General features: G+C 47.3%; 1 protein-coding gene across 2 annotated transcripts in view; it reads left to right on the forward strand.

Annotated features, from left to right (window-relative positions):
- The first annotated feature begins 1,705 nt into the window (after window positions 1–1,705).
- SPC24 (SPC24 component of NDC80 kinetochore complex) overlaps window positions 1,706–12,627 on the forward strand; it is a 32,663-nt gene continuing 21,741 nt past the window's right edge. The window contains exons 1-4 of one of the 2 annotated variants that reach the window (XM_075343096.1): window positions 1,706–1,880; window positions 5,585–5,794; window positions 5,888–6,032; window positions 8,687–8,791. In XM_075343096.1, the coding sequence (XP_075199211.1) occupies window positions 5,629–5,794; window positions 5,888–6,032; window positions 8,687–8,791 (416 nt within the window). In that variant the 5' untranslated portion in view covers window positions 1,706–1,880; window positions 5,585–5,628. Of the gene's footprint in view, window positions 1,881–2,053; window positions 2,141–5,584; window positions 5,795–5,887; window positions 6,033–8,686; window positions 8,792–12,627 lie in introns of those variants that run through there. The other variant, XM_075343095.1, reaches the window with a different exon arrangement.

Below are 12,627 nucleotides of genomic sequence, written 5' to 3' on the forward strand. Positions count from 1 at the left end.
ACCTGCTGCATACCGGGAACACCCCACAAGACCTGCTGCATACCGGGAACACCCCACAAGACCTGCTGCATACCGGGAACACCCCACAAGACCTGCTGCATACTGGGAACACCCCACAAGACCTGCTGTATACTGGGAACACCCCACAAGACCTGCTGTATACTGGGAACACCCTACAAGACCTGCTGTATACTGGTAACATCCCTCAAGAGCTGTAGTGGTGTGTCCGTTGCAAACAATCCAACTCAAATATCGGGCTCCCTGCTGTGACTGAAAGGAGTCGGATCCCCAATAAGAGCCACTAATCTCTTAATGGCTCTCACTGGGTGTAAAAGTCCAGTGTTCAGTGGACAAAACCCCGGGCAGTTGAACAAAACCCCCGCCCACTCAACTATTTAATTGGTTGTTGTAAGTGGGCGGTGTTTTAGTGACGTTAATATGATCTTAAATATATGTTCATATGGGGTGAACATATATTTAATAGGGATCCATGAACGATCTCTTTTTGGTGAGCCGAGCCATGGGAACCGGATCACCAAAAAGAGCCAGACTGCCCATCACTAACAGGAACACCCCACAAGACCTGCCGTATGCCGGGAGCGCCCCCACAAGACCTGCCGTATGCCGGGTACACCCCACAAGACCTGCCGTATGCCGGGTACACCCCACAAGACCTGCCGTATGCCGGGTACACCCCACAAGACCTGCCGTATGCCGGGTACACCCCACAAGACCTGCCGTATGCCGGGTACACCGCACAAGACCTGCCGTATGCCGGGTACACCGCACAAGACCTGCCGTATGCCGGGTACACCGCACAAGACCTGCCGTATGCCGGGTACACCGCACAAGACCTGCCGTATGCCGGGTACACCGCACAAGACCTGCCGTATGCCGGGTACACCCCACAAGACCTGCCGTATGCCGGGTACACCCCACAAGACCTGCCGTATGCCGGGTACACCCCACAAGACCTGCCGTATGCCGGGTACACCCCACAAGACCTGCCGTATGCCGGGCCTGCCGTATGCCGGGTACACCACACAAGACCTGCCGTATGCCGAGACCACCACACAAGACCTGCCATATGCCGGGAACACCACACAAGACCTGCCGTATACCGGGAACAGCACACAAGACCTGCAGTATGCCGGGAACACCCCACAAGGCCTGCTGTAGACCAGGAACACCCCACAAGGCCTGCTGTAGACCACGAACACCCCATAAGACATGCCATATACCGGGAACACCCCATAAGACCCGCCGTATGCCAGGAACACCCGACAAGACCTGCCATATACTGGGGAACACTCCACATGTTTGGAGATGTTCTAACTCGGTCATCACAATTCAGCCATTGTCAGGGACATTTTCTGCCATTATCACATGGTCTTCCCTGACAAGTGCCAATGTCATTAGATAGTCAGCTCACCAGTCAATGGTTGTAACATGTGGCTGGTCTGTGTATGTCTCTATAGCTTTCCATGGCTAGCTATGCTCATCCGCCAGCACCTACAGTATACTGCGCTGCTGAATATGACGGCGCTATATAAGCAGCAGGGAATAAAGTAGATATACGAATGAGCCGTTTTCCCTCATAAGGAATAGGAGGAGCCACACTCCTCCTGAGTCCTGAGGTGAGGTAAATGTGTGTGAGGCGTTCAGTGTATACACCGCCTCATGAGCGGAGCAGGAGACACATCATTGGTCGCAGCAGTGAGAAGCCCGCCCCGGGGTAAGGGGAGGCAGCGCTCACTCCTCCTCTCAGGACGAGGTGGGCTCCAGTGCCGGAGACACACGCTGCCGGTACCTGGCCACGCGCCATCATCCTACTCATCCCATTATCTAGAAGGACCGGCGGCGGCAACAAGGATCTCACGGTGAGGAGAAGCGACCGCCGGGCGCGCCACACAGCGGCCGTTATGAGGAGATTGGGCGGGAAATTTGAAACTTCAACCGTAGCCTCTGAGAAGAGGCGGAGTTAGAGTACGTGTGCCGTGATTGGTCAGACTGCTTCGGTTGCCATGACTATCAGTAGCTTGACACCAGGGATAGGCAGTGATTGGCTGATGGGCGAGGCAGGACGAGTCTGTGGTGATGATTGACAGCAGGGGGCGGTCTGTGAGGGGAAAAGGCAAAAGTAAATAATAATGGCGGTGGCAAATATACGGTTTGTCCTAAAAACCGAGTTCCTAATACAAAAATGTAGTGTGCCCTCTCTTCCCATGAGTAATCCTATCACACACCAAGTAACTGTGACCAATATGGCTGTTTGGACCATGTAAGGACAGGCTGGGGGTCTGCACACCCAAAATCAACACCTCATAGGCATAAACGCAATACACGGAGGGGTAATACCTGCCTACAGGTTCACGACGTCGATCTTCAGGGGGTTCAACCAAAATTTGCCAAACAAAGAGCCCAGAAAAACCCTCAAAATTATAAACCCGCGCTTCTGTGTAAGAACGACTCGCCGTATGTACGTCTTTTGACTGTCTCCGAGGACGCCAACCGGTTAAAAGACGTGACCGGACCGTTCAGGCGTTATCAGCTTCGAAGACGTTTTATACTTTACAATACAAGTCAAAAAACAAAAACACTCGTTAAGCGACAAACACCCCCCCCCCAAAAAAAATATCGGTATTCTGAAACGTCTTCCTTGGGTTTGCCGGCATGTCGCAACGTTAAATTAGGGTCACACTGGTCACTACATTGTGAAGTTGCATTCGCAAATTGTGGACATGACTGGCCCCGTGTGCTCGTCTGTATGGCGGTCAGGTGCAGGAGCCGCCTGCTATTTATATGCATGAGTCTGGTCCACAGATCTGGAACATTACATATGGACCCAGATCAGTGTTAAAAGTAGCCTATGTAAGTTAGTACATAGACTAACGTCCGGTCCAAGTGCAACCCAGTTTCCACACACAGAACGAAAATACGTTCGTCTGAACGTTCTCGAAGACCACAGTTCTCTCCACCACACTCATATTTTCCACAGATTTCTGCAACAGTTGCTCCAAGGTCTCATAAGTAATGATAAGCAATTACTTGCTATTAACTCCTTATTACCCCGATTGCCATCGCACTAGGGCAATTCGGAATGAGTCAGGTAGAGTCCCGGGACCGTCGCATCTAATGGGGTAATTCCAGGCGGCTTCTGGCTGATATTTTTAGGCTGGGGGGGGCTCCCCATCCTTAGAATACCAGCCTTCAGCTCTGTGGCTTTACCTTGGCTATATCAAAATTGGGGGGGACCGTACGTCGTTTTTTGTTAATTATATATTTATTTTACTGCACTATATAGACCCGCCCACCGGCGGCTGTGATTGGTTGCAGTGAGACAGCTGTCACTCAGCGTGGGGGCGTGTCTGACTGCAACCAATCATATGCGCCGGTGGGTGGGGGAAGCAGGGAATACGAGATGGAATAATGAGCAGCCGGCATTTTTAAAAGAGGAGAAGCCGTCAGAGCAGTGTGACAGCCGTGCAACGCCGCACCCCTGATCGGTGAATATAAAGGAGGGAGGGAGAGACCGACAGAGAGAGAGAGAGACTGACCGACAGATAGAGAGAGACTATTTACACAACGTCTGGGCATGCCCAGAAACAAAAACCGGATCGATCGTTGGTGTCCGGCTTATGACTGATTACAACGAATCCGGCACCCATAGGCTTCCAATATAAAAAAAAGCCACACGGCGCCGGATCCGGCGCGATCCGTTTTTTCGCCGGAGACAAAAAACGTTCCCTTCAGCGTTCCATCCAGCTGCCGGACAAGCAAATTTTGACGGATCGGCGAAAGCCGGATGGAACGCAAGGCCATCCAGCAGAATCTGGCGCTAATAGGAGTCTATGGGGGGGAAAAATGCATTCGGCGGCAACAGATGTTTTTGCCGGATGTGTTTTTTCATGTTTTTGCCGGATTGTGCCTGATGGCAAAAAACTGATGTGTGAAAGCAGCCTAAGATGGGAGGCAGGGGACTTATATTTAAAGAACCACTCCAGCGGTGAAATAAAAATCAAGCAAACGATGGAGTGGTGCTTTAAGGGAACCTATCAGCTGGTTCTTAGAGCCAAAACTAACATTATCTATGTAAAGCATCAAAAATGTTGATTATGTCGCTACCTTTTGTATTATGAGATTGTCTCCAAACAAGGAGCAGCTTTTATTTTGAAAGGAAAGACAAAACAAAAATATGATTTAATTGTATTTAAGCGCCCCCCTTTTAATATTTAATATTGGGGGGGTCTTAAATAGATTGATAAATCCTAACAATTTTCCGTATAGAAACAAGTATCAAAATTTTGCACATAGTGACACCTATTGGATTTTTAGAGCATAACTTCATAAACATCAGTTTAAATTACACAGTTGTAGCCAAAAGTTTTGAGACTGACTCAAAGTTTCCTTTTTCACCAAGTTTTCTGCTTCAGTTTTTATAGTGGTCATTTGCATTAACTCTAGATTATCAAGAATGATCAGATGTATTGCAAAAAACCCCAAAAAACAATTAATACCTTCCTTAAAAATAACTTGATCACAAAAAAAACAGTTTCCACTGAATTTCACCCTTTCCACAAAATTACCTGCTTACATAATGTCAGTGCTTTTCTCAGGAGAATGTATTTACAAGGACAAGGCAGCTGATATCATTCTGTCTTGCTGATTGAATAAGGGTACCCACACATCAGCGTTTTTTCTGCCGCAATCGCAGATCCGGCACAAGGTCAGTACAGTACTTTACAGTTCACTGGCAAAGCTCCGGGCACATACGGTCATGTGACCGGAGCATGTGACCGGGGCTTGCCGCACTGTCTGTGAACTGTAAAGTACTGTACTGCTCTTATGCCGGATCTGCGATTGCGGCAGAAAAACGCTGATGTGTGGGTACCCTTAGAAGAGCTGACTGGTTGCTTTAAAATGGGGCTGGTGTCTTATTTTATTAACCAAGGTTACCATACCACGTGGTGTCATCTTTGCTTTGCATCAAAAGGGTTTACAGGCAAGGACATTGCTGCTTGTAAGACTGCCCCCTAAATAAACCATACATCAGATCATCATGATCTTCAAAGAGAGAGGTTTAATTATTGTAAAGAAGACTTCTGGGCGCCCAAGAAAGTCCAGCAAATGCTAGTACCGTCTCCTAAAGAAGATTCGGCTATGGAATTGGTTCAAGAGCCGTGCAGAGCTTGCTCGGGAATGGCAGCAGGCAGGTTTTAGTGCTTCTACATGTACAGTTAGTCGAAGGCTTTTGCATGCTGGCCTAGTGTCACTAGGGGTAGGAAAAAAGTCTCTTCTCTCCAAGAAAACATCAAGGACAGAATGGCACTCTGTGTGAAGTACAGGGATTGAACTACAGACGACTGGAGTAAAGTTATTTTCTCTGAAACCGACTACAGACTGTTTGGGACATCTGGAAGAATGATTGTCCGGAGAAGAAAAGTTGAAGCTTTCATGAATTATGTATGATGCTAATAGTAAAGCGTCCTGAGACCATTCATGGAGGGTGCTCAAAACATTTGACAGTGTTTATTTTGCCACCTGTCGCGTTTAGTGTTGCTTACCACTTTTTTCTTTTTTGCAGGCCACTCCGGATTGCGTCCACCTTCATATTCACGTTTCGGAAAAATGCAGCGAAAACAAATGCAGGACTATTTGCAGGTCAGTCGGGAGATTGTTAACATATTGGTGTCGGACCATGCTGCCCGGATCCTGAAGAAGAGCCTGGACTCGCAAGAAAGCATGATCGATTCTCTTATAGAGACGGAGAGCCAGATGTCAGATCTCCTCAGAGGTACCGTGTCCTGTTCAGCCCTTCCACCCGTGATGTAGTAGAGTATACTGAATGGGTAAAGTTGTATTCTTATTAATTCTGCACTTCTTCTAGATTTCTTGTCTGTAGAAGAAGACGTAGCTCAGACACTTCTGGAAACGGAAGAAATGAAACAGAAGACATCGTCCAAACTAGGGAAGATTGAGCAAGAGCTGCAAGCTGCGGGTGACAAAAATGCCTCCCTGGAAAGCGACATTAAATATCCTTTCTGTCATCTATTGAAATACTATGTCCCAAGAATGACAAAAGTATTTTAGGAGTGATACCTTTTATAGGCTAACCAGAAAAATGATATTAGCAAGCTTTCAGAACATCAAGGCTCCTTCTTCAGGCTGATTTACAATTTCTGTCATCTGAAATCTCAAATTATCTGACATATGTGAAATATAACCAACCAGAAAATACATTTCCACAAGAGTATAAAAGCTCAAAAATGTATTAATTTAATCATTAAAATTCAGAAACAAAAATATGTAAATTCAATAAACAAGGATAGCTAGTTCCAATGATCCACAGCACAATATACCAATGATTACCGTAAGTGAGCATGAAACTCACGTCCACTACCAACATACATAGTTTGCAATAATACATATGCAGATGGGCTATAATCTGTCAAAAGATATTACCATGTCTATAAATACCACCTAGTGGTGGAACAATGATATCAATTTCAATGTAAAGCATATACAATGCTCGGTTTACGAGTAACCCAGCTAGCGAGTATTTCATTTTACGAGAAGTTCACTTTAAAATTACTTAAGTTACCGAACTCTTTGAGCAAAGACGGGAAGGATATGTGTGGCTGGGAAATAAACATGAGAAGGTCGTCCACAAATAAAGCTAACTTGCGATTCCCTCCCCCGGCCTCTATCCCATGGATACTAGCATTATTTCTTATGGCAACCGCGAGATGCTCCATGACAATGACGTAGAGCAGAGGTGACAATGGACATCCCTGTCTTGTTCCATTGTAGACCTGAAACGATGACGACAGAAACCCATCCGTCCTAACTTTTGCTGAGGGTCTCGAATAAAGGGACGCAATCCTATCTAAAAATTTTTTGCCCAAACCCACCTGCTTTAGAGCGGCCATCATGAAACTCCAACTGACCCGGTCAAAGGCCTTCTCCGCATCCACTGAGAGTAAACACATGGGAAGAGAATGAACCCTCGACCGGGCCATCAGGAGGAACAGTTTGTTGGTGTTGTCACGTGCCTCCCGACCTTGTACGAACCCCACTTGATCTGTGTGTATTATCCCGGGCAAGGAAGGAGCAAGTCTGTTGGCTAAGGCTTTGGAAAAAGGTTTTAGGTCTAGATTGATCATTGAAATGGGTCTGTAATTTGTAACTAACATGTGATCCTTCCCCGGTTTGGGGATAACACATATATGGGCTTCGAGAGATTGCGCCACCCATTGGGAATTTTCTGAGATGGAATTAAATACTTTAGTCAAGAACGGGGATAGCTGAGTTTGGAATATTTTATAAAATTTAGGGGTAAACCCATCTGGACCCGGACTTTTGCCTAAGGGAGATTCTTTAATGATAGATGCCACTTCTGCTTCTATAAAGTCCGTCTCTAAATTTTTAACCTCAGCGCTGGGTATAACCGGTAGGGCCGTTCTGGATACGTAGTCGTTTATTTTATTTTCTAATGCGTCATGTGGCATGTCTCCAAATTTGCCCTTTATGTTATATAGGTCTCTATAATACCTTTGGAACTGTTCCGCGATGAGAGTTGGGTTCTGAGTTGAAGAGCCATCTGCTTGTTTAATCATGGGAATGTGGCTGTGGTGTCCCCTAGGGTGTAGAATCCTAGCTAGTGGTCTACCACATTTATCTGCATATTCATAGAGGAATCTTTTTATTCTAGTCCTATGTTGCTCATACTGTCGGTCGAGAATGGATTTAAGCGCCTCTCTATTTTTGACTAGCTCCGCCAGTGTCAAAGGTGATAATGTCTTCTTATGGGCCCTTTCCAGATCTGAAATATTCTGAAGTAGGGACAAAATGGTTTGGGCTCTCTCTCTCTTAAGCCTAGCCCCATGTTTGATCAAAACCCCTCTCAACACACATTTAAGTGCCTCCCACTGCACGGGAAGGGCTGTGGGGTCTTCTGAGTGTATTTCTAAAAATTCATCAATCGTGTTCTGTAGATCCTTCATGCACCCCTGATCCCCAAGCAGACTATCGTTCAACCGCCAAGACCACGGCCTCCCTGCCCCATCTGGGATAGTAAGGCTCAGGAATATAGGAGCATGGTCAGACCAGGATATACTGCCTATAGAGGCCTGTATCTGCCAGGTCAGAGCCTTTTGGCTCACAAGAAACAGGTCTATGCGGCTGTACGAGGAGTGAGCCGGGGGTTTATTAATTTTTGGTTGCTATGGGAATAAAGGACATTCATAGTATAACAAACTTATGTGTGAAGTAATATGATGTCAGTGGGGAGACGGATAGAGAGAGAGACAGACAAGGAAAGAGACGGAGACAGAGCCCAGGGAAAGAGACAGACAGAGTTGGGGAAAGAGACAGAGATAGAGGGATACAGACAGAGAGAGAGAGACTGATACAGAGACAGAGAGAGAGACAGAGACATACATGGATAGAGACAGAGACATACATGGATAGAGACAGACAGACAGGAAAAGAGACAGACACATAAAGACAGACAGACAAAGAGACAGAGACAGACAGACACAGACAAACAAAGACTGGGAGAGACACAGAGAGACAGTTACTATCCCGGGCAGCGCCGGGTACTACAGCTAGTAAATAAATAAAAATAGGTTTTCTGAATTAAACAGTTATGAGATGTCCAGTTTTGTGTTTTCCTCAACGCCAATACATTTCTGCAGAAGGAGCTTGAGGAGGTGAAACTTCTGGAAGACGAAATAGCTGATGTGGAGAGGGAGGCGTGGGAGGACACGACGGTGGTCATCCCTTCAGCTATGTGAGTATTGCTACCTTTTTTTCCGCAGTGATATGTACAGATATTGGGAGACAAACCTAAAAATTTTGATCACCACTCAAAAAGAGCCTATGTGATAGCACCAACCACAGGTAGTTCACAGTGAACCATACAACCTACAAGGAACTACAATGCTTTAATATAGAAAATATCTTTATTGAAAAAATAAAACCTGATAAAAATGCACAACATCAAAATGACATGAGAAAAGGGGACAGCTTCACTCTGATTGAAATCTAATGATGGCCAGCAATAACAAATGCATATCTCCTAGTCACAGTATCCACCGAAAAAATACTTTCAGGATTTTATTTCAAAAATTCATCCAATTGGATAAAAATAGTACGGATGCATTAGCCAAATATACAGTTGAAAGAATGTACCATAGGACACCCTTAGGGGCGCCTGGATAAAGCATTGGCGAAACGCGTCAGGGTGTCCTATAGTAAGATACAGCATGTGATTACTCTAGATGTTTTGTACACTTGCATGTGACTCTATTTTGTGTGGTGCGGTATGTCGAGACTCCCACTCTCTTATAATTGTTCCATATTAAATAAAGATATTTTCTATATAAAAGCATTGTAGTTCCTTGTAGATATTGGGAGACGTCTATCCTTTGCACCAAATTTTTCCCTGTATAAAAAGTCACCCTTAGTGCAAATTCCTACATTAACCCTTTTAAGGACCAGGAAATAGTTCATTTTTGCGCCTTCTTTTTTTTTTTTTATTCCTTCACTACTTTCACGAGACGTAACTTTTTTTTAAAAAAAAAAAAAATTCGTTGACATTGCTGTATAAAGAATTGTGCTTCATGGGACAAATTGTATTTTCTTCGGCGCTCTATTGGGAGACCCAGACGATTGGGTGTATAGCTACTGCCTCCGGAGGCCACACAAAGCATTACACTAAAAAGTGTAAGGCCCCTCCCCTTCTGGCTATACACCCCCCGTGGGATCACGGGATGCTCAGTTTTCAAGCTTTGTGTGCGAAGGAGGTCATACATCCACGCATAGCTCCACTGTTTGTAGTCAGCAGCAGCTGCTGACTCTTTCGGATGGAAGAAAAGAGGGCCCATATAGGGCCCCCAGCATGCTCCCTTCTCACCCCACTTGTGGTTTGTAAGGTTGAGGTACCTATGGCTGGTACGGAGGCTGGAGCCCACATGCTGCTTTCCTTCCCCATCCCCCTGAGGGGCTCTGGTGAAGTGGGATCTTGCCGGCCACCTAGCCCTGAGGCCGGGCTCCATCCACAGACCCATAGAACCTGCTGGATGTGGAGCGGGAGTGCCGTTCAGGGACAAGGCCCTGCAACTTTCAGGTACTCTGTGTCCCCGTATGGAAAGGCACGCACACTCCAGGCTTGCTGGGTGTGCTAGTGCGCCGGGGACTGTAGCGCTGTGCGCTGGGCTTATAGTCCCGGCAGATTACTTGGGGACTTTATGTGTGGAGACCGCCGCGCCGACCGCCCCTAGAGCGGCGGCGCAGCTGCGACTTGTAGTGCGCCGGGGACGCGCCGACCGCGCTTTTACGGCGGCGGCGCTTCTAACTTTACTCCCCGGCTTTGCGGCCTGGTTTTCACTTCGTTCCCGCCCCCAGCCCTGCCAGTCAAGGGAGGGGCGGGATGCTGTACAGTAAGTCGGCGCAGGGAGCTGGAGTCTGCTTTGCATTCTCCAGCCCCCTTCACTAGATGCAGTGAGACGCCGCTTTTCCCGCTCTTGGCTCGGGCACGCCCTCGGGCCGCCCCTCTTCTCTGGAAGCCGGCAGCCATTCCAGCACGCAGAGAAACAAAATGGAGACAAGCGCCGGGATACCAGTCACAGGATTCCAGCGCAACACACCCGCTTTTGTGCGGGCGGTAAGCGGCAGCTGAAGTGCTGACCCACTAATGCTGAAGTGTCCTGTTGTATATGTCGCTGTACATTGCACTGTAAAGGCTATTCTTGGCTGTCTACCCACTTTGGTGACTAGACAGCGGCAGCAAATAGCAAGAATGCTAAGGCGATTGCATGTGCTGCAGTGTTTACTGTCATGCTTGTATGCTATACGTTCACTGTATGTCGCTATTCTTGGCTAATGCTCCTATATAAATAGACAACAGCAGCAGAAAAGCAGGGGTGCTGAGGCACAAGTTTTCAATGCTGCTTGGATTGCATGTGCTGCAGTGTTTATTGTTATGCTTGTATGCTATACATTCACTGTATGTCGCTATTCTTGGCTATGCTCCTATATAAATAGACAACAGCAGCAGAAAAGCAAGGGTGCTAAGGCACAGGCTTTCAATGCTGCTTGGATTGCATGTGATGCAGTGTTTATTTTCATGCTTGTATGCTATACATTCACTGTATGTCACTATTTTTGGCTAATGCGCCTAGATAAACAGACAATAGCGGCAGAAAAGCAAGGTGCCAAGGCACAAGTTTTCAATGCTGCTTGGATTGCATGGGCTGCAGTCCTGGATAAACAGACAGACAGCAGCAGAAAAGCAAGGGTGCCAAGGCACAGGCTTTCTAGGCTGCTTGTACTACATGTGCTGAAGTGTTTATTTGTACTTCATGCTTGTATGCTATTCACTGTACGGTCATGTACGGCATGTGATACTGTTCCAGGACCCCCAGTGTGTGCAATTGCTCAACCGGGGTCTCGACTACATGTGGCCAAAAGAACCACCTGTGATCCCTGTCGAGAGACAGGGACGGAGTCCCAGTTTTTCCGCTGATATATTGTCTGTGACTATGACTAACATCTTACAGACTGTGCAGCCCAGACGGTCCTTGGGCAATATTGTTGCAATGCCCCTGGCCACCCTGATTTGGAACAAATCAAGGCCCCAGAGGGGTTCCAGGCATCCCAGGGTGCAGGCTCTGACACGGACGACAGTCCCAGACTGCCTAAGCGGACTCGCTGAAAACGGCCCTCCACTTCATCACTGGTCAGGGTCCCAGCAGGAGTACTCGCTGTATGATGAGGCAAACGTAGCTGTTCAGGACTCTGATCCTGAGACCGCTCTCAATCCGGATGCCCGGATGGTGACGCTTTAGTGACTAATCTTATAGCGTCCATCAATGGAAGGTTGGATATTTCTCCCTCAGCTCCTCCAGTGGAGGAGTCAGCTTCACAGCAAGAGAAATCTCTATTTCGGTATCTCAAGTGTATATTGAGTACTTTTTCTGGTCACTCTGACTCCAGAGCCGCAGTCCAGAAACGTAACGCTTATCTCGATAAGCGTTTTTCTCCAACCGTATTAATGATACACGTTGTCTCTCCCCCCCTGACGTGGTCAAGCGCTAGACCCAGTGTCCAAAGGTGGATCCCCCAATCTCCAGGGTTGCGGCTAGATCTATAGTTGCAGCGGAGAATGGGTTTTCACTTAAAAATGCCATTGACAGACAGATAGGCCTCTGGTTGCAATCTGTCTATGAAACTAGCGGCGGGTCGGTTGCTCAGGCATTCGCAGCCGCAGAGGCACTCCAAGCCATTTCAGCTAGTATTGCAAGAGAGACGCTGTCATACGTACATCTGGGCCCCAGCAGCGTCCTGAATCTCACAATGTCGGCATTGCGACTCAGGCTGTTAAAGCTGTCCTAGACTCTACGAGCCGTACGTCAGTGGCGTCCGCCAACTCCGTGTTTTTACGCAGAGCCTAGTGGTAAGAGATTGGAACAAATGCTGCTTCCAACAAAGTGCTTAACCAGGTTGCCTTTATCTGGTGACAGGCTGTTGGTAAGTGGTGAAATGAAATCATTCACCTGTCCAAGAGGACTCGAAAGGCCCAGAGGGGCACAGATTCCTGGCGGGCTCAATCACGCCCGGGGAGGG

Source organism: Anomaloglossus baeobatrachus, chromosome 4 (genome assembly GCF_048569485.1).
Source record: "Anomaloglossus baeobatrachus isolate aAnoBae1 chromosome 4, aAnoBae1.hap1, whole genome shotgun sequence".
Lineage (NCBI taxonomy): Eukaryota > Metazoa > Chordata > Amphibia > Anura > Aromobatidae > Anomaloglossus > Anomaloglossus baeobatrachus.